The sequence below is a fragment of the Ranitomeya variabilis genome, chromosome 6 (assembly GCF_051348905.1).
Source record: "Ranitomeya variabilis isolate aRanVar5 chromosome 6, aRanVar5.hap1, whole genome shotgun sequence".
NCBI classification, from domain to species: Eukaryota; Metazoa; Chordata; class Amphibia; order Anura; family Dendrobatidae; genus Ranitomeya; species Ranitomeya variabilis.
Window position 1 is genome coordinate 413,558,077 of NC_135237.1, and position 21,441 is coordinate 413,579,517.

General features: G+C 39.8%; 1 protein-coding gene across 50 annotated transcripts in view; it reads left to right on the top strand.

The window, feature by feature from the left end:
- Window positions 1–21,441, top strand: part of EPB41L3 (erythrocyte membrane protein band 4.1 like 3) — a 431,238-nt gene that overhangs the window by 360,207 nt on the left and 49,590 nt on the right. For 12 of the 50 annotated variants that reach the window (XM_077270246.1, XM_077270249.1, XM_077270237.1 and 9 more), the window contains 7 exons: window positions 4,714–5,277; window positions 6,998–7,051; window positions 12,994–13,029; window positions 13,770–13,961; window positions 17,332–17,409; window positions 18,117–18,218; window positions 18,790–19,509. In XM_077270246.1, coding sequence (XP_077126361.1) covers window positions 4,714–5,277; window positions 6,998–7,051; window positions 12,994–13,029; window positions 13,770–13,961; window positions 17,332–17,409; window positions 18,117–18,218; window positions 18,790–19,509 — 1,746 coding nt within the window. The remainder of the gene's footprint in view (window positions 1–4,713; window positions 5,278–6,997; window positions 7,052–12,993; window positions 13,030–13,769; window positions 13,962–17,331; window positions 17,410–18,116; window positions 18,219–18,789; window positions 19,510–21,441) is intronic. The other 38 variants (XM_077270256.1, XM_077270270.1, XM_077270275.1 and 35 more) reach the window with 11 other exon arrangements.

Consider the following 21,441-nt stretch of genomic DNA (forward strand, 5'->3'; position numbering starts at 1 on the left):
CAGAGGCAGAAGCCGGTGGCTGTGGCTAAAGCCTGTGCCGCTGCTGTAACAGCGCACAGTGCCAGCTGCAGCTGCCGGCTTCCAGCACACATATTACTCACCTACCAGTGCGCCCTCGAGGGCACGGCATCATCTTCGTTCCGTTCCCAGCAGCTCTTCCTGTGCCGAGCGATCACGTTGCCCCCCTCATTAACCCCTTTCTGACCTCGGACGGGATAGTACGTCCGAGGTCAGAACCCCCGCTTTGATGTGCGCTCCGGCGGTGAGCCCGCATCAAAGCTGGGACATGTCAGCTGTTTGGTACACCTGACATGTTCACACAATAGCGGCGGGTGGAATCGCGATCCACCCACCGCTATTAACTAGATAAATGCCACTGTCAAACGCTGGACAGCGGCATTTAACTAGCGCTTCCTGCCATCGGGCCGGAAATGCGCGCATCACTGACCCCATCACGTGATCGGGGGTCAGCGATGCGTCAGCATGACAACCAGAAGTCTTCTGAAGACCTCTATGGTTGTTGATGCTGGCTTGCTGTGAGCGCCACCCTGTGGTTGGCGCTCATAGCAATGCAGCAATTCTACTACATAGGAGTGATCTGAGCATCGCTCCTATGTAGCAGAGCCGATCAAGTAGTGCCAGCTTTTAGCCTCCCATGGAGGCTATTGAAGCATGGCAAAAGTAAAAAAAAAAAAAAATGTTTTTAAAAAATATGAAAAAATTAAAAAAATATAAAAGTTTAAATCACCCCCCTGTCGCCCCATTCAAAATAAAACAATTAAAAAATCGCCGTGTTCAGAATCGCCCGTTTTATCAATAAAAAAAAGGATTAACCTGATCGCTAAATGGTGTAGCGAGAAAAAAATTTGAAACGCCAAAATTACGTTTTTTTGATCACCACGACATTGCATTAAAATGCAATAACGGGCGATCAAAAGAACGTATCTCACAAAAGTGGTATCATTAAAAAGTCAGCTCAGCACGCAACCACTTAGATAAAAAATAACCTAGACATGTTTGGTGTCTATGAACTCGTACTGACCTGAAGAATCATAATGACAGGTGAGTTTTAGCATTTAGTGAACCTAGCAAAAAAGCCAAACAAAAAACAAGTGTGGGATTGCACTATTTTTTGCAATTTCACCGCACTTGGAATTTTTTTCCCCGTTTTCTAGTACATGACATGCTGAAACCAATGATGTTGTTCAAAAGTACAACTTGTCCCGCAAAAAATAAGCCCTAACATGGCCATATTGACAAAAAAATAAAAAAGTTATGGCTCTGGAAAGGAGGGGAGAGAAAAACAAAAACGCAAAACCGAAAAAAGCTGGGGTCATGAAGGGGTTAAGGTAATGCATATGCATGTCCCTCCACTAGGCGTGGAGTGCATATTCATTACCTTAATGAGCGGGGCGACATGATCGCTCGGCCGGAAGACAGCTGCTGGCGCCGGAACAAACGAGATGCTGTGCCACCGAGGGTGCGCAGACAGGTAAATAGGATGTTTTTTCTGTTAAATAGTCATGCATACAATGACAGGGACCGGGGGGAGATATACCGTATTTTCCGGCGTATAAGACGACTTTTTAACCCCTAAAAATTGTCCCAAAAGTCGGGGGTCGTCTTATACGCCGGGTACGGTGTGTGCAGGGAGAGATCCTGGATGTTCCCAGGGTCTGAAGGAGAGGAAACTCTCCTTCAGGCCCTGGGATCCATATTCATGTAAAAAATAAAGAATAAAAATAAAAAATATGGATATACTCACCCCTCCGAGAAGCCTGGCTGTCACCGATGCAAGCGTCTGCCTCCGTTCCTAAGAATTGCAGAGCGAGAAGGACCTTTGATGACGTCACGGTCAGGTGACCGGTCACATGAGCGGTCACGGACCAATCACAAGACCGTGACGTCATCGAAGGTCTTTCACACTCTGCAATTCTTAGGAACGGAGGCAGACGCTTGCAGCGGTGACAGCCAGGCTTCTCGGAGGGGTGAGTATATCCATATTTTTTATTTTTATTCTTTATTTTTTACATGAATATGGATCCCAGGGCCTGAAGGAGAGTTTCCTCTCCTTCAGACCCTGGGAACCACACGCCATATAAGGGCTTGTTTCCACTTGCGAGAAACACGTCCGTGTCTCGCATGTGGAAACCAAGCTGTGGCGCCGGCACTTGGGAGCGGAGCGTGCGGCCACATAGGAACACATGGAGCTGCACAGCTCCGCTCCAAAGTGCCGGCGCCAGAGCTTGGTTTCCACATGCGAGACACGGACGTGTTTCTCGCAAGTGGAAACAAGCCCTAAGATGACTGGGCGTATAAGACCGCTTATACAGCGGGCATATCCCAAATTCCATATTTTATATGGAAAAGTTGGGGGTCGTCTTATACGCCCAGTCGTCTTATACACCAGAAAATATGGTACATACCAGGATGAGGGGACAATGCATACCCGGCTTATACTCGAATCAAAAAGCTTACCCAGTATTTCGTGGCAAAATTAGGTGCCTCGGCTTATACTCGGGTCTGCTTATACTAGAGTATATACGGTATGTATTTTTTTGTTTTTCATTTTTGGAGTTGGAATTTGATTTTTTAATTCACATTTGGCACGGGCTTTACTGCCTCGATGGTATTTAAATCCATAATTTTGTTCTTAGCACTAGAATAAATGATATGTATTTGTTTTCTAGATAATGTCTTATATGATCAATAACTATAACCATTGAACCATAGAATAAGGATATATTCAAACATTTTGTCCTCGTTCCACTTTTAGGGCCTGTGCACACGTTGCAGAATTGTCACAAAACCTGAAGGGTTTCTTAGTGCCAGCATAGTGAATGAGAATCCTGAAGTCTCATTACCATGTTGCTTAATTATTAATGCTTTATTTAACCCCCTTCGATCTGGTTAATTTACTTTATATTTTGATAGATCGGACATTTGTGAACGCAGCGATACCAAATATGTTTTTTGTTTTTTATTTTCAATGGGGCAAAAGGGTGATTTGAATTTTTTTTTTTTATGTTTTAAAACTGTTTTAATTTTTACTAGCTTCATTAGTACCCTGAGGAGACGTGAAACTGCGATTAGCCGATCACATGTGCTACACATAGCAGAGCTTCAGCTCTGCTATGTGTAGTCAAAAATCACAATTTATGAACGCCGGCCACGAGCTGGCGTTCATTGGAGATTTACAATGACAGGCATGCGGGCCTTCTTCAGAACTCATCAACGGCAGGGACACGACCTCTGACGTACCTATACATCACAGATCCCGAAGGGGTTAAAAGACATATAGACTAACTACAATCACGTTGCTTAGTTGTGACTTGCTGATGTGTTGCAGATTGAAATCTTCAGCATGTCAATTTTTGCAGTGTTTTTGCTGCAAATTTCACTCATACTAATCAGTGGGGAAAAATCTGCACCAAAAACGCACGTAAAAAATGCACCTATTTGACACAGCTTTTTTTTCCTGCTAAGAGATGCAGAAATGGGTGCAGAAATTTCAACACCAAATACTTAGCGTGTGCACATACCCTAACAGTGATTTTATAAAATCATGGAAAAGCTGTAGCGTTTTCCTCCGATTTTGGAAAACAGCTGCAAATAAAGCAGTGTAGGCCGAATGTGTGAACATAGCCTAACTAGACAATCTTTTTATTCATTGATCATGGTCATTTAAACTTAATGGGTAGTTTTTATGAGATACAGATGACATAACACAAAAGCCTAGAGACTCATCAGAAAACCGCTGTGCACACACTCAGGTACATAAAATAATGGAACAAAAATGTAAATACCATTTGCACTTTCACTTTGAACAATGTTGTATACTTGTGGTGATTATCCCTTCACCAGCACTTTATAAGTGTGTGATCAGAATTTTTGTATATCCCAGTATTGCTGGGCCCTGCATAAGGGAAGACCCATATCTTTGACTCTCACCCCTTTTATCTTTTGAGGAGTGCATATACAGGACATTAAGTAATGGTGTAATGTTTACATTTTAATTTTTTTTTTTTTTTTTTTATCTTTGTCCTTGTATTTGACATGTTAAAGAATGATGATATATATGGTATATGATTGTGAGGATAGCTGTTTTTTTTTTTTTATTCATGTATCTCTTCGGGTTTTGGTGCCTATGCATTGGTGGGTGGTGCCACCATGATATAACAGGCTGATCTAACTGTTGTTTGTTATCCCAAAATAAAAGTACAGGGTAAATCTTAACATTCAGTTTATACTCAGTTTAGGGTTACTATATTCTTCCAAAGCCTTACCCTATTGATTGTCCCTATCTGCTTCTGCCAAAACATAGCATGACACCACTCTATTTGGATGCTGACGCTGTCATTTTATGAGGGAAGCAGATAGCAGAAATCTTTTAGGATCTTTGTGCCATGGGATTACAGTTGGGTAAGGTATTTGGTAAGGTTAAACCTCACCTTAGGAAAAAAAATAAGTGTTTTTTTCTCAGAAGTATGGTGCATTATGTGAAGACTCTCAATGTTTTAACCCTACTAAGTAATACAATTCTGGCTTTAAAATGTGAATTGATAAACTGAAGATGACAGTATATCTACCATTAGAAGATTAATGGAACTGTTATGCTTTTGATTACAATTTATGAAGAATACCATTTAACTAATCGCAGTTTTCTTTTTGTCCTTTTGATCTTACACCTTGTTTGCTGCTCTCTGCCTTCAGCCATCTTGTTTTGCAACTGACTCATTTCACTCCTCTCCACACCCACCTTCTAGTCCCTCCACATCTTCAACCAATTTGCGTAGAAGATGTAAGGAGAATGCTCAAAAATCAGTGGCTTGTAAGCCGAGCACAGACCCAGTTCAGATGTCTCGTGAGTCTGAGTGGGACTCGGAGCAAAAAGCATTGCTGTACCCCAATGAGGAGGAGTTGGCCATGAGCTATAAGCAGCAAGCCGGCAAAGGCGGGACACTGTTTTCCTTCTCCTTGCATCTTCCAGAATCATTTCCTTCTCTTTTGGATGATGATGGCTACCTTTCCTTCCCTAACATTTCTGAAGCCAGTTTCCTGCCTGAAAGTTTACAGCATTATCTTCCAATACAATCTCCTTCTCTCGTCCCATGCTTCCTCTTCATCTTTTTCTTTCTGCTCTCTGCCTCTTTCTCCGTGCCATGTGCCCTCACACTCTCTTTTCCTTTGGCTATGTGCCTCTGCTACCTGGAGCCCAAGGCGGTCTCCTTGAGTGCCTCTCTTGACAATGACCTGAGTGACAGTTCAGATGATGAGGTGTGTACCTCGGCATAGAACACACCTTACTTTGTGTTCAGTGTTAGTCCTAAACAGTGCTAGAATGCTACCATACTGGTCCAACTTTCAGAGCCTCATTTATGTCTGCTTGCTACTATTTGGAAGTTTTGTCCAAGGGCTGCAAGGGTTAGGCACAACATTTTAAAACAATTCTGTGGTAGTAATAATAATTATAATAATGGTTGCAAAAGGCGAGTTACATTTATACAATGTAGAAAAGCTAAAAATAATAATAATATTTGTATTAAACTGTTAATAGGGAGATTTTAGTTTAACAAACTAATAAACAAAAATAAAATATACCTAGTTTGGAGGGGCGGCCCCCACTAGATGGGCAAAGTTTAAGCAGATGGGTTCCAGGAAGAGCTTTAGCATTAAGCACATTCTTTTATTTTAGAATTTTATGAAGTAAGCATATTTTTTTTATATATTTTTTCCTTTTTTTAAAAAATGGTAACCTGAATATTTCAATACACTTTACTGATTTAACACTTTCACACATTACTGGACGTACAATCTACCAATATATACTGTCAAATCTGTACACTGAAAGTGATTTCAGACTGAACTTAACTGGTTTAGTATATCAAGGTTTTTGTTATTTTCAGTTTGATACAAAGGTTATTGAAATTCCCAGAAAATCCCTTAGACAAACCAGATTTAGTAATGAAAGTCTGAGACAGTCCTGTAAGTCCAGTGCAATATTATTAAGCTCTCTGGACAGTAAGCTGTACGGTATATTAAATTGATTGCACACAGGAAAATGACCCATGAGACAGAAAGGTGATTTGTAGCATAGAAATGATAAAAAAAATTAGTAGTAAATCCTTATTTTTTTTCAACTATCAGTTTTTCTAAGTAAAACCATCAGTTTGGTTTTTGCATAAATATTGCTTGTGCCTGATCCTTTCTATCCATTGTGTATTACATACTGCATGTTCTGTGTCTGACATGTCTGCATTACATTTGGCTATACACATTGTCAAAGCCAAAGTGTTGTGTAAATCATTTTGTAATCCCGGAGCAGTTTCTGCATGATGAGAGCTGCCTAGCTTATTAGACAGATAATAGAAAAGAATGGAAGAGAGGTGATTGAAATACACAACTGTTTAATTCATGTGCAAATTATTGTGACCAATCACTGGTAATCGTGCAATTTATTAAGTTTTCCAGCGTTGAATATGGCGTGACTTTAGGACTCACTCAGAGTCATTTGGCATTCTCATTCTTCTTAAATAGATTTATTTCTGTTTTGCCTTTTGCGTAATGCAGACAGATCAGGCAGCTAGACACAAATCTGCAATTACAAATGAGGAGCTGAAAGTCAGGCGGCTGTTATAGTAGTCTCATTCGAGTATTTTACACCAAAAACTAAAGACGTATCTGAGAACAGATTAATATTACATGAGGAATATATAATATTTCTAGCTAAGCTGATACAGATTATAATATATATACCTAATTTAATGTACACAAAACTGTGAATGATCTCACAAAATGTATATGCCTTGCGTATTCCTCAGAATCTGTTCTGTTTGTGTTGTTTTGCTTTTCTCTTCGTTTTCTTTTTTTTGGCTACTGTTATTTTTTAACAAATGGCAAAATGGTTTTGAGGTGAACATCATTACAGTTTCACAACATGGATTTTTTCTTTGTTTCCGCTTCCATTTTGGAATCCATATCTTGTAAAAATAAATAGACTGACAGTGAACAGACGGATACAGCAGCTGATGGTGAAACCACTGCCACTGAGGTGTGTAAATTGCAGAATGTATTCCCTAATATAGTGTTTAGCTGTGTAAGAATGAAGCCTCTGTGTAGACTTCACTATCAGTACGTAGGCATGTTCTGCTCAGCTCATGTCAGTGATATTATTGTAAAGTACATACTGAGAATATAGATATTAATGGCAATTGTCCGTGTATGGAGTCTCACTCAAATGTTATTGGAATATTGTACAAATGTGAAAAATATTACATTTTGAGAGTCCTCAGTGGTTGATACCTTTTAATGGCTAACTAAAAAGTTGGTAAATTGCAAGCTTTCAAGACTATTCAGGTCTCTTCATCAGACATAGAGTAACACAATCTTAAGAGTCACATTTATACACAACAGGACGCAGGAATAATACAATAAATAAGACAAGTGACGTGAAGCAGAACTATGAGTCTGGCAGAGTGAGAAACAGTTGTGGCCTTAAATATTGGAACGGTTCATAGATAAGGAGTATGAAAGTTTTATTATCCTGTGATTGAGGTCTGGTCCATGGTTGTGATGCCCCCAAACTATCTGAGTATATTCCTTAGTTGATGTAGAAAGACATAAATCCATGCAACATATTCATTCCTGCCCTGAGTGTGTCAAAGTTTCTTATTCAAATATGGAGGTGCTATCGAGAGCTTCAAGGAAACTGTCAACCTTTATTACAAAAAGATGCCCAATTACAATCTATATTTCCAGATCCCCCACTTCTGTGTTTTAGGCAGCCCCCAAATCTAAGCATTATTTTCAGACGCTCCCTGTCCTCTCTACAGAAACTTTTCCCTGCAACCAGAAAAAATGTAAAACCTGTCCATTTATATTGACAGTAGACAAGATCCCAGTTCATGTCAGGACAACAAGATCCCAGGTACTTTCAGCTGCATCACATCTAATTCACTGTACTTAATTATATGTAACAATGTCCAACTAGGCATCTATATGTAGGGGAGACAGGGCAAAAACTTAGAGCAAGGATGAATGCTCATCACCAAACACAATAAAAGAAGAAAGAATAGATCTACCTGTGGCCAAACATTTTTGTATCTCTGACCACAGCATGGATATGAAATTACTGGTATTAAAAGGTAACTTCAAATCTCAGAGAGACAGAAACATTTGGGAGTACAAACTTGTGACAACGTTTGACACACTCAGAGCAGGAATGAATGTGTCACTTAGATTTATGTCTGCATCATCTGAAGAATGTGTTCTTCTGACAATTTGGGGCATCACAACCATGGACCAGACCTCAATAACAGGACAATAAAGCTTTCACACTTCTCTATAAACTTCCAATATGTACGGCCACAAATTGTTTCTCCCTCTCCTATACTGATAGTTATGCTTCACGTCACTAGTCTTATCTATTGCATTATTCATGTGTCCTGTTGTAATAAAAATAGCTTGTGAAAAGGATTAGCATGTTAAGAAGATACATAAAAGTATGTAGTGTACTGTTTGTTATATCATAGAAAATGCTAATAAAAATAAAGGACTAAATCATGACCAATCGTCATAGATGTCATAGATGAAAAGGGGGAGGAAAAAGAAAAAAAAAACATCAAGGAGTCCCATATAGAGTAAAAAAAATATAAAGTGTTTATTAAAATAGCAAAACAGGCCTTCGAAAACATGGACAAATAGTACATGGGAAAACGTCGAAAAATAGCATACACCAAAAACACAAACAAGATTTGTGCATGGGACACACAGGACAAGGAGGAACATATCTCACAATACTAAAGTGTTAATAATGAAACATATATTGCAAAGTGAGAACATATATAGGGGAACCCTGCAATTTGGTGTCAGATAAAAGATGTAATGCTAGGTATCAGCATATATAATGATCACCAAGGGAGGAGTCATTTAAGGTACCGTATTTTTCAGATTATAAGACGCAGCGGACCATAAGATGCACCTAGGTTTTAGAGGAGGAAATTAGGGAAAAAAAATTGAAGCAAAAAAATGGTCAATTCTGTACTGTAATATCCCCTATCCTGGTATGCGTGGCTCCTTCATCCTTATCCTGGTATGATTGGCCCCATCCTTATCCTGGTATGATTGGCACCATCTCGGTCCTGGTATGCATGACCCCATCACAGTCCTGGTTTGATTGGTCCCATCCCTATTCTGGTATAATTGCCCCATCCCAGTCCAGGTATGATTGGCCCTATCCTTTTTATTTTATAATTGGCCCCATCCTGTTCCTTGTATGATTGGCACCATCCTTTTTCTCTTATAATTGGCCCCATCATGTTCCTGGTTTGATTGGTCCCATCCTTTCTTTTATAATTGGCCCCATCATGTTCCTGGTTTGATTGGTCCCATCCTATTTCTTTTATAATTGGCCCCATCCTGTTCCTGCCATGGATACCAGGATCAGGATGGGGCCATTTATCAAAGAAAAATGATGGGACCAACATTCCAGGAACAGGATGGGGCCAATTATACCAGGGATGCCAGAAAAATGAATATGCATTGCCCCCCATGCACCATGGGCGTGGAATGCAGTGCATATTAATTTCTCTTTAGCAGCGGGCACAAGAGTTAGCCGGAGCCGCCGGCTCCATCCTCCTGTAACCCGATGCTCCACCGAAACCGCTTCCCCACCACAGCCAGAGCCCATACATCTGGACTATAAGACGCACCCCCCCATTTTCTGCCACATTTTGGGAGGAAAAAATTGGGTCTTATAGTCCGAAAAATACGGTAAATAGGCCATAAGTTAATGGCCCAAACATTATGTCCAAAGGTGATACCATGATGATAATTGTACCTGAAAAGTAACGCCAGAAAGGGCTGACAGGGGAAGAAGAACATAGAAAGTAAAGGAGTTGTCCCATTAACAAAGTTTATTCTAATTAATAAATCTTGGATTAATAATAAGTTTCACAACTGCATGTATTAAAAATGTGTTACTGTCCTGAGATAATTTGCCCCTGGTACGTACTGTGTAACGGATGTGTACAACAATGTAAAGCTGCTTCAGTACATAGTGGACACTTACCACAACTCCTCACCAGGAAAAGCCGTATAATCATAATAACCATTGATAAGTGAGTATACAGAAAAAACAGCAGGGGCTTGCATGTGCTGCTTTCTGATGTCACTCATTTCCTTGCCTGTTTTATCACATGAGCAAGTGTTCCTGAGCCCACTGACATCATCATAAATCAAGCAAGTGACATACGAGCTCTGGCAGCTGCTGAGCTTATACAGTTGTGTGAAAAAGTGATTGCCCACCCACAAAAAAACATAAATTAACTGTGGTTTATCACATTTTTGGGAAGCTCAGTTTATATTCCATAGCCACAGCTAAGCCTGATTACTCCCACAGTTGTTCTCAATCAAAAAATCACTTAAATATGACCTCCCTGACAAAGTGAGGTATACCAAAAGTTCCTCAAAAGCTAGACATCAAGCCGCTATCCAAAAGAAATTCTGGAACAAATGATAAACAAAGTAATTGAGATCTATCAGTCTGGAAAAGATAATAAAGCCATTTCTCAAGCTTTGGGACTCCAGCGAACTACAGTGAGAGCCAGACTGGGCAAAAGATGTTATAAGATGAAAACCACTGCTGAGCAATAAGAACATAAAGGCTTGTCTCCGTTTTTTACCAGAAAACATCTTGATGATCCTCAAGACTTTTTGGAGGATACTCTGTGGATTGATGGGACGAAAGTTTAACTTTTTAGAAGGTGAAAGTCCAATTACATCTGGCATAGAAGTAACACAGCATTTCAGAAAAGGAACATTATACCAACAGTAAAATGGTAGTGGTAGTGTGATGTCTGGGGTTGTTTTGCTGCTGCAGGACCTGGAAGACTTGCTGTGGTAAATGGAACCATGAATTCTGCTGTCAACAAAAAATCCTGAAGGAGAATGTCCAGCCATCTGCAATGATCCAAAACACACCAGAAAGTCCACCTCTGAATGGCTTAAGAAAAACAAAATTTAGACTTTGGAGTGACCTAGCCAAAGTCCTGACCTTAATCCGATTGAGATGCTGTGACATGACCTTAAAAAGGTGGTTCATGCTCGCAAACCCTCCAATGTGGCTGAATTACTACAATTCTGCAAAGATGAATGGGCCAAAATTCCTCCAGAGCGTTGTAAAAGATCCATTGCCAGTTATCGCAAACGCTTGATTGCCGTTGTTGCTGCTAAAGGTGGCTCAACCAGTTATTAGGTTTAGGGGGCAATCGCTTTTTCATACAGGGCCTTGTAGGTTTGGATTTCTTTTGTCCTTAATGAAGACCTTCATTTAAAAACTGCACTTTGTGTTTACGTGCGATATCTTTGTCTAATATTTAAATTTGTTTGGTGATCTGAAACATTTAAGTGTGACAGATTGTCACGGGTGTGTTATCAGAGGCTGCAGACTGTCGTTCTGCATCTGACTGCAGAAGGTCTCAGCGGTTTGCTTTGTAGATTTCTTTCTGGGCCTTCTGAATCTAGGACCCAGTGGCAGCCTTCCCCGGCTCTAGATGACACACCTGGACAGGGGTGTTTATAACTTCCTGCTTGCTGCTGATAGTTGCAGGTGATATTGTTATTTCCATTTCCCTGTTGAGGCTTGGAGCTATAGCAGTCGGCTATCTTCCTCTCTGGTGTTTATAGGACGTCTGTGTTTGGTTCTCATTCCCTTATCCCTTCGTGATGCACTTAGCCTTTCCTACACGTTGCGTGACACATATATGCAAAAGAATAGGAACTGTAAATCACTGACTTGATTTACGTTGAGTTCACAGTACTAGTTTTGTCACCTAAAAACTCCTGTGATAAAACAAGCAGGAGATAGTGTTGCCTCAGAAAGCTACAGGCCCCTGCTGTTTCATCTGTATGCTCATTAATCATTAGTCATTATCATTATGCTTTCTTTTCTGGCCAAGAGCTGTGGTATGTGACTGCCATGAACTGGAGCAGCTCTGCTTGTTTATCCTTAGATTTTTTGCTGGACTTAAAGGGATTTAACAGTATATCTTTATTTTATCAAGAGTGTGTGGGGGCATGATTTTGTAGAAATTTGTGGCTGTGACTTGTCCAAGAAGTGTAGCTTTCCTCACAGATTGTATGGTGCTGCTATCCACACAATGTCTGCTAAAGGAGGAGCATGTGAGCAGACGTGTTCATCTGCCTCCTCCAATTGAAAAACAGCTGTCCCATGCAAAGTGTTTTTGTATTGGAAGAAGCTGATGAATAAGGCTGTTAACAAGCTCCTCCACCAGCAGCCATTCTAAGGACAGCAGAGTTTAGAGAACTGCAATAACAAGTCCAAGAGGAAAAGCTGTCATACTTATATATTTATAAGTGCCATAAAATTATGTTCCTAACACAACTATAATGTGTGCAAAAACTGTAAAGCCCTGCGGAATATGTTAGCGCTATAGAAAAATAAAGATTATTATTATTATAACTATTAAAATAAAGTGGGAAACCCTTTTAACTGATTTTCCACAGTTCCTGTACCTTTGTCCTCTTGGGGTGATTTCATGGAGTAAAGTTCAAATGTGATCATGGGCTTCAAACCTTAGGAAGTAGGCTGTATGGAGACATACAGAGTAGCCATTGAGATGTAAGCGCCATTTGTGTCACATTATTGGTGCTCAAAGTGCTTGCTTTTATAATTTGCATACTATTTAATGATCTGTTAATTATTCTGAATTTCATTAAATTCACTGAAACTTGCTCTTCAGTACTAATAGAAGCATTACTATTCGAAAATCAAATGTGCCAACCCCTATTCTTCCCTTAAACAACATCACATCAAGAACTGGGGCATCAGGCATTTATAGCATGGAAAAAGCACAATCCGCGGATATTCCTGACCATATCCTCAGCGTTAATGGTTATTATCAGCTATTTAGATATAATGAAATACTAAGCTACCAACATAATGTAATAATTTATATTTTACAATGCTTCCAGTCGGATCAAGATGAAGATACCGATGTAAAAACTCAGGTAAACACCTCTTAAGAACTTCAGATCTCTACAGTTCTGTTTTATGTTGTACAGTGTCTGTCTGGTATCTGTGGAACATGAGCGCAAAATCATCATTGTCCAGCGTGTCATGTGTATCTTAATGTTCCCTCTCTTCACTTTTTCAGAATAGTCTCATTAAGCGAATAAAGGGTGAAAATGTTTATGTCAAACATAGTAATCTTATGTTAGAGGTTGGTATTGGTACATACCACTGCATGCACTCGTGTGTTGGATTTTGGCATGGACTGAGTGTCCCCCACCTCCTAGTGAACTGAGTGGATTTTCAGTGTTATTTATTTTATTGCCTAGGCAATGTGTAGTTGTATTTCCTCTCTATATAATTTATTGAACCTTAATAAAAAATGTAGTCTTATATTTTGATGTTATTGCCATTCACTAAACGATCACACCTCACTTTAGTAATTCCCTTCAAACTCTCACTCTTCACCGGATTGTGTTGTAGCTTTGTGGCAATAGTGACAGCTACGTGGTAAGCTTGATACTAACCTATCCACTTTTTCCTGCATACCTTCTTTTACAGCTGGAAAGGCAAGCAACAAAAACACATTTCATTAGGTTTTCTATGCCATGATGGTACTACAGGCATTACATATCTGTCTGTAATTAAAGTTTCTGTTGCTTGTTTTTTCAGCTAGCGTGTTGAATGGTTAATTTTTTTTACATACTTTTTGTTGCTTCTTTCATTATTTTTTTCTTAGGAGTTTGATAGAAATCAGGAAGAATTAATGAAACACCAGACTAACATCAGTGAGTTGAAAAGGACATTTTTGGAAACGTCAGCGGAAACAACAGCCGCCAGCGAGTGGGAGAAACGACTGTCTACTTCTCCAGTCCGACTTGCAGCGAGACAGGATGAGGCTCCTATGATTGAACCACTTGTGCCTGAAGAGGTCAGTGGCTGTCTGTGTGCGGTAGATTTAGGATTCAGCTGTCTTAATTGATATGCCATAGAAATTATTTTTTTATTCCAATTGTGAGCTTATGATTACTTTCTAGGAATTTGCGTCAACCTAACATAGAAACGGTCCACAGCAATGAGAGATTCCTTTTATTGCATTGTTTTTTATTATTGTTGTACAGACAATGATAGTTTGTTTATATATTTGGAATTTTATAATGTGCCTTAATAGTGAAAAATGGCATCTACACTTGTTCACCCGTCTGTAAGTTCTCTATACACCCAAAAATCTGTCTCTGTAAATAGGAGACAGTGAAAGCAGGGGGACGTAGCTGCAGTTACTATAGTGTTCAGTGTGACCGCTATGGAGACATAATTGGCTTAGCGCACAAAGCACTGCTTTAAGTCACAGCAGAAAGAGCCCACCCACACTGCAAGTATTGGGGCACACATCAGCTACCTAAGAAGTAATATTTGTACTGCAACTATAAGTCTGCTTTAGGGTTGGCCAAAAGTTGCTGGCATTTAAAAAAAAAAAAAAAAAAAGGAGGTATATATCGACAGGCCTTGGCAAATTCCTCCAATATTTCCCAGCATCTTTTCCCTTTGGTGCAATTCTTAACTGTACAGACAAAGCCAAGCTTCTTCTTGTACAACAATCAATATTTATACTTATCATTATTATAAAAATACTTTTTTGTTAGCTTTTCCTTCTCATATGCAATAATAATGCATTGACAGATCATTACAGAGAAAGGACCAAATCCGAACATGTTTATTATTACTTTGAATATATATATTTCTGGTTTGTATAGAATATTCAGACTTCAAATGATTAGATCCTGCCAGAAGATTTGAGTTCTATAGGTCTGTAATCTTGTAGTGTGAGGAGCTATGTGCAAGTGGAAATCTTGGGTTCAGGTCTTTACATGGTGTTTATACAGCTACATACATAATTTTATCCACAGACAATTGCATTTATATTTCCAAGAATGCATTAACCCCTTAACGCCCTATAACAGATATATCCGTGGTGGAGTGTATTAGGGACTTTGGAGCGGGCTCAGAAGCAGCACCGCTGCACACGGGGCAGATGCTGGCTATAGTGTATAGCGGACATCTGCCTCTAATAGCATCCACTGATTACAAACCACTTAAGTGCCATTGTCAACTGATTAGAGTCAATTACGCCATGCAATCCAGCCTGGACGTTAGGGGGGCCTTCAAGTTCCCTGTGATACCACTGTGTGGCGTCTGTCACCGGCATTTGTTAAACGTATACTTTTCAAAAGCTTTTCACGACATATCTGTTAAATGGATAACATTATGGTTTTCGTTTAAGGCATACAGTCATGGCCAAAAGTATTCACACCCCTGCAATTCTGTCAGATAATACTCAGTTTCTTCCTGAAAATGATTGCAAACACAAATTCTTTGGTATTATTATCTTCATTTAATTTGTCTTAAATGAAAAAACACAAAAAGAATTGTCCTAAAGCCAAATTGGATATAATTCCACACCAAACATAAAAAAGGGGGTGGACAAAAGTATTGGCACTGTTTGAAAAATCATGTGATGCTTCTCTAATTTGTGTAATTAACAGCACCTGTAACTTACCTGTGGCACCTAACAGGTGTTGGCAATAACTAAATCACACTTGCAGCCAGTTGACATGGATTACAGTTGACTCAACCTCTGTCCTGTGTCCTTGTGTGTACCACATTGAGCATGGAGAAAAGAAAGAAGACCAAAGAACTGTCTGAGGACTTGGGAAACCAAATTGTGAGGAAACATGAGCAATTTCAAGGCTACAAGTCCATCTCCAAAGACCTGAATGTTCCTGTGTCTACTGTGCGCAGTGTCATCAAGAAGTTTAAAGCCCATGGCACTGTGGCTAACCTCCCTAGATGTGAACGGAAAATAAAAATTGACGAGATTTCAACGCAAGATTGTGCGGATGTTAGATAAAGAACCTTGACTAACATCCAAACAAGTTCAAGCTGCCCTGCAGTCCGAGGGTACAACAGTGTCAACCCGTACTATCCGTCGGCATCTGAATGAAAAGGACTGTATGGTAGGAGACCCAGGAAGACCTCACTTCTTACCCCGAGACATAAAGAAGCCAGGCTGGAGTTTGCCAAAACTTACCTGAAAAAGCCTAAAATGTTTTGGAAGAATGTTTTCTAGTCAGATGAGACAAAAGTGGAGCTTTTTGGGCAAAGGCATTAACATGGAGTTTACAGGAGAAAAAAAGAGGCATTCAAAGAAAAGAACACGGTCCCTACAGTCAAACATGGTGGAGGTTCCCTGATGTTTTGGGGTTGCTTTGCTGCCTCTGGCACTGGACTGCTTGACCGTGTGCATGGCATTATGAAGTCTGAAGACTACCAACAAATTTTGCAGCATAATGTAGGGCCCAGTGTGAGAAAGCTGGGTCTCCCTCAGATGTCATGGGTCTTCCAGCAGGACAATGACCCAAAACACACTTCAAAAAGCACTAGAAAATGGTTTGAGAGACAGCACTGGAGACTTCTAAGGTGGCCAGCAATGAGTCCAGACCTGAATCCCATAGAACACCTGTGGAGAGATCTAAAAATGGCAGTTTGGAGAAGGCACCCTTCAAATATCAGTGACCTGAAGCAGTTTGCCAAAGAAGAATGGTCTAAAATTCCAGCAGAGGATTGTAGGAAACTCATTGATGGTTACCGGAAGCGGTTGGTCGCAGTTATTTTGGCTAAAGGCTGTGCAACCAAGTATTAATCTGAGGGTGCCAATACTTTTGTCTGGCCCATTTTTGGAGTTTTGTGTGAAATGATCAATGTTTTGCTTTTTTCTTCATTCTCTTTTGTGTTTTTTCATTTAAGACAAATTAAATAAAGATAATAATACCAAAGAATTTGTGTTTGCAATCATTTTCAGGAAGAAACTGAGTATTATCTGACAGAATTGCAGGGGTGTCAATACTTTTGGCCATGACTGTATATTGTACATTGCAAACTTTTCAGCATATACTTCAAATGTAGGTCAAAAAGGCAATATGAACATAGCTGTAAATGCATATCACATATTTTTTGTTCAAGTGGAACTGTGACCTTTTCTACATCCCTGATGGCTAAATCATCAGCCATTCAAAATAGGTTATGCACTGGAGGTGGTAACCAGTCACTGTTCCGTGACGTCTGAAAGCATTAATGTACATCTTTTCTATCAAAATGTTCAATGTTTAACAAGGTTAAATACCCAAGTGCATTTCTGAATATTCTGACCCTGCAGCTAATGAGATGACTAATTAGTGTTCTTTTCTGGATGTATGAAGGGAAGGAATAAGTGTTATCAATGATGATTTAATGTCTTCCAAAAGCAGACCAAAGAAGAAAAAGAAGAAGTAGAAAGACGTGCTTCTTTGGAAAGGACAAGCTACTCAATGTTAGAATCCCAGGTAAATCATTAAGAAAATGTGTTTATTTCAACATTTACAGTGCATCTTAATTGTTCCTGGATGTCTTTTGTTTTTATTTTCAGATTGGTAAATTCATTGTATATGCAGGGTATTAGCTAACAATTATAGAAGACATAACTTGATGAAGGAATTGATCCAATTTTCCTTGGCACCCCCAATGTCCTTTTAGCTACCCTTTCAGGTTCATGCTTACTACTACAGTTGTCCAGCTGTTTATTTTTCTGTTTCTAGTATACAGGGATGGAAACACACATACATATACACTTGATTTCATCTGAGTTATAAGGATCTATGTGCTACACACAGGATGACTCTATTGTTGCTTTTGTGTAGGTTTTTTTTTAATTTCTACTGTTCCCAATCTATTAAAGTTGTAAAAGTTATGTTCTGGGAGATGACAAGTTAAAGTTCTTGGAAATTTAGATATTTCATAAATGAGAACATTTTTTAAATATACGTTTTACCTATGGTATTCTCTGAGCCTAAGCAGTATTGATATCGGTGGAGAAATGAATTTTTGAACGCTATTTTCATCACTGTTCAGTTCAAAGAGTTATTAAAGTCACTGTGCAGTGTGCAGAGAGATATCAATTGCCTGGTGTAAATCTGTAAAGCTGTTGAGAGTTGAGCTGTATTTTAAATGAAACTGAAATACTACTGATTCTTATTGGTTTTTCTTCTGCTAGCCAGGAGACATAGTGAAGAAACTTCGGGAAGCAAGAGCCACCAGCCCCGTGGCTACTTCTCATCAAATCATTATGCAGAAAACTATCCCATCATCCCCAGAGGTTATTTTTTATTCGTTTAATCTAGATATAATCCTCCACTTTACATATAGATCGGGCCTTCATAAGTTATGCAAGATTGCCATAAACACCAGCTAAAAAATGTTTTAAAGAGGATTATTTATTTTTGTTTGTGTCCTCAGTGTAAGCTAGGACAGACAAGAGAACGCACTGTTATTATTTCATATTTAACACCCAACAGTGTGAAATATGCAGATAATGAGGGGCACATTTATCAAACAAAATGTGCCAGGAAGACGCGATGGTTCATAATTTTTAAACATGTCCTGTAACATGTAAGGCAGTTTAAAAAAAAAAGAAAGGAATAAAGGATGTATTCAATAACTTGCAATGATTGTTTCAGTTATAGCTCTGGCAAAATGTATAACTATATATATATATATATATATATAACAGTCATATGGCCCTGTTAACAAGAGAAGTAACTGGGTATATCGACTCGCTAGGAATCATTCACAACACCATTGATAAATTTGTCCCTGTATTTTGCTGCAGTTCCATAAAAATTAAATGAGAGTGACAAATTCTAATTTAGATTTTATATCTCACTTAGGGCACTGAGGATTGGGTTATTATAGACAAAGTTCCTACTAAGGTAGTTGATGGTGAAACAAAAAGCATTATGACTTACAAGGTAACAACTGTGAGCAGTGAAAAACCAGCTGGAACATTTAAAACCAGTCCTATCGGAACTCAGAGCCTGGATGCCTTGAAAATGGAGATTAAAGCAAGAGAAGAGGAAAACCGGCAGAAAATGTTTGCATTAGGAAAAACGTATGACGCTGTATCTGGTAAAATTTTAACAATGACTAGTAAAGGTAAAGAAGGCGACAAAGTGTCCCAACTTTCCTCTCTTGAAGTCACTCAACAGGGAGAGAAAGATATTTCTGAAATCGTGAGTCGAATTCCAGTTGTAGGCGAGTTTGAGATTTTAGAACCCATTAGCGATGACAAGAGTAGGAAAACCCAGGAGGGACTGACCATAAAGCGAAGAGTATCAGAGTCACTAACTCCCATTAAAGAATCAGACTCTCAGTTGGCAAGTCCAATAGAGGATAGTCTAACAAAGGTAAAGGATGCCGACGCTGGAATGAAGATAACTGAAAGTATGATCATTGAGAAGACCGTCGGATATCCTGAATATGAAGTTGTGAAAACAGAGGCTCCGGCCTGGAAGGAAAAGAAGCTGTCTGACTGGAGATACACAAGAGACCAACCGTTTACCATTGCTACTGCTCACTATGTCACAGAATCATCGGCATCCAAAGTGGTGGTAACAAGCGACAATAACTTTGTGCCCTATCCTAATGATCACAAGCATGAATTGCAAACATTCCCTGCTTCACAATTCCCTTTGGTTCACTTGCAGCTTTACTTTATTTTGGCAGGCGACATTTATCAATTTTTTTTATAATCACTGCAGCCTAAGTAGGCATTGTATAGTTTTATAACAATATGAGAATAAATAGCTAAAAATATCGTAATAATACAGCTTGCCATTTTTATACTTGTGTGCTTCAGCAATTTTTCAGATCTAACAGCTATGGGCCCTATTCAGCAAAGAGTTGTGCAGAAAGACCATAAAAAGTGTCACATGGAAACACATAATATCTGCTCAGTAGTAAAAATTATGCTGCACTCGCTGTGCTTTAAATAACAAAGGGTTATTAATAATAACAATTTCATAACATTCATAAGTGTTATCTCTCTTTTTATCTGTACTTTCATATCCAGCTATTCCTCTACTTGTGTATCCGGCTATTTAAGTTAGTATGCCATCTCGTAAACTGATGGCCTTATGCCAGAATATGCCATCACTTCATGATAAGGAAAGATCCCTTTAAACTCTGTCTTGTGCTTTCACTGACACATTTTTTGTGCTGCTTTACATTTTTAGTAATAGATTAATAAAATGCTAAACCTCAAGAACAGTAGGGTAAGTACCATACAGACAAGTGTATGGGGAAAATAATGAAGCATCTTGGAAAGGAGATTATAATGTAAGTGTCAGGAACACCGCACTGCACTTGCTTAATGAGCCAGTGCGCGTGTCCTGAGTTGAACAAACTATGCTCAAAGAGACCTGTGGAGCGGGGGTGGCAACGGTGGAGATGCGTGCTTCAGGCAAACAAGACCTGAAGCACATGACTGCCGGTGGAGTGTCTGGGGGCAGAGACAAGCCCCAGCACTCCGGAGACTGGCGCTTGGGCTAGAGATGCCCAGAGAGTAGTCGGACAGATGTGGGTCTAAACCAGGAGATGGCACGGTACAGGAGGGGCAAGACCGGGGCGAGGTCAGTCACAAAGCAGAGTCTGGAAATCAGAGATAGCGCGGTACAGGCAGAAGCAACGGAACGGAAGGTCAAGGACAGGCAAAGGTCATAACAGAGAGTCAAAACAAGTACAAAGTCAGGCATAAATATCAGACACAGGAATGGACCGGATCATACACGAGCAAGCATACACAGGCAGACTGTATCCACAGATACACAGGGGTCAGGAACTAAGGCAAGGTCAAATGTATCAATGACAACGGACGGAGCCCAATTAAGGCTATTTAAAGCCCTCCCAGAACCAGAGAGAGGCCAAAAGCATTAATCTTCAACATAAAACCAGAATTCACATACAGACCATGACAGTACCCCCCTCTTAATGGGGGGCCACTGGACCCCAGCCTTCTCAGGATGTCTGGCATGAAACTCCCAAACCAAGCGATCAGCGTGTACAGACTGAGCCGGGACCCACAATAGATCCTCTGAACCATACCCCTTCCAGTATACCAGATACTGCAAGGTGCGGTGTACCAGACGAGAATCCACCATGTGTCCGACCTCATATCCCATATGACCCTCCATCAACATTGGGGTTACATTTGACACAGAACCCTCCTCAACAGATCCCAAAGGTTTTAAAAGGGATTTGTGGAACACATTGGAAATCTTGAATGAGGCTGGGAGACGTAACCTATAGGCTACAGGATTGACTACCTCCACAATTTCATATAGACCAATTAATTTTGGCCCCAATTTGGCTGATGGAATCTTGAGCTTAATATTCCGTATGGAGAGCCAAACCTTCTCCCCAACCTGAAAAGTATGACCTGAGACCCTCTTCTTGTCTGCAAAAAACGTATATCACCCCTGAGACTTGGAGATGTTACGACGGACCTCAGCCCACAGATTTTTTAAACGCTGTACAGACTCCTC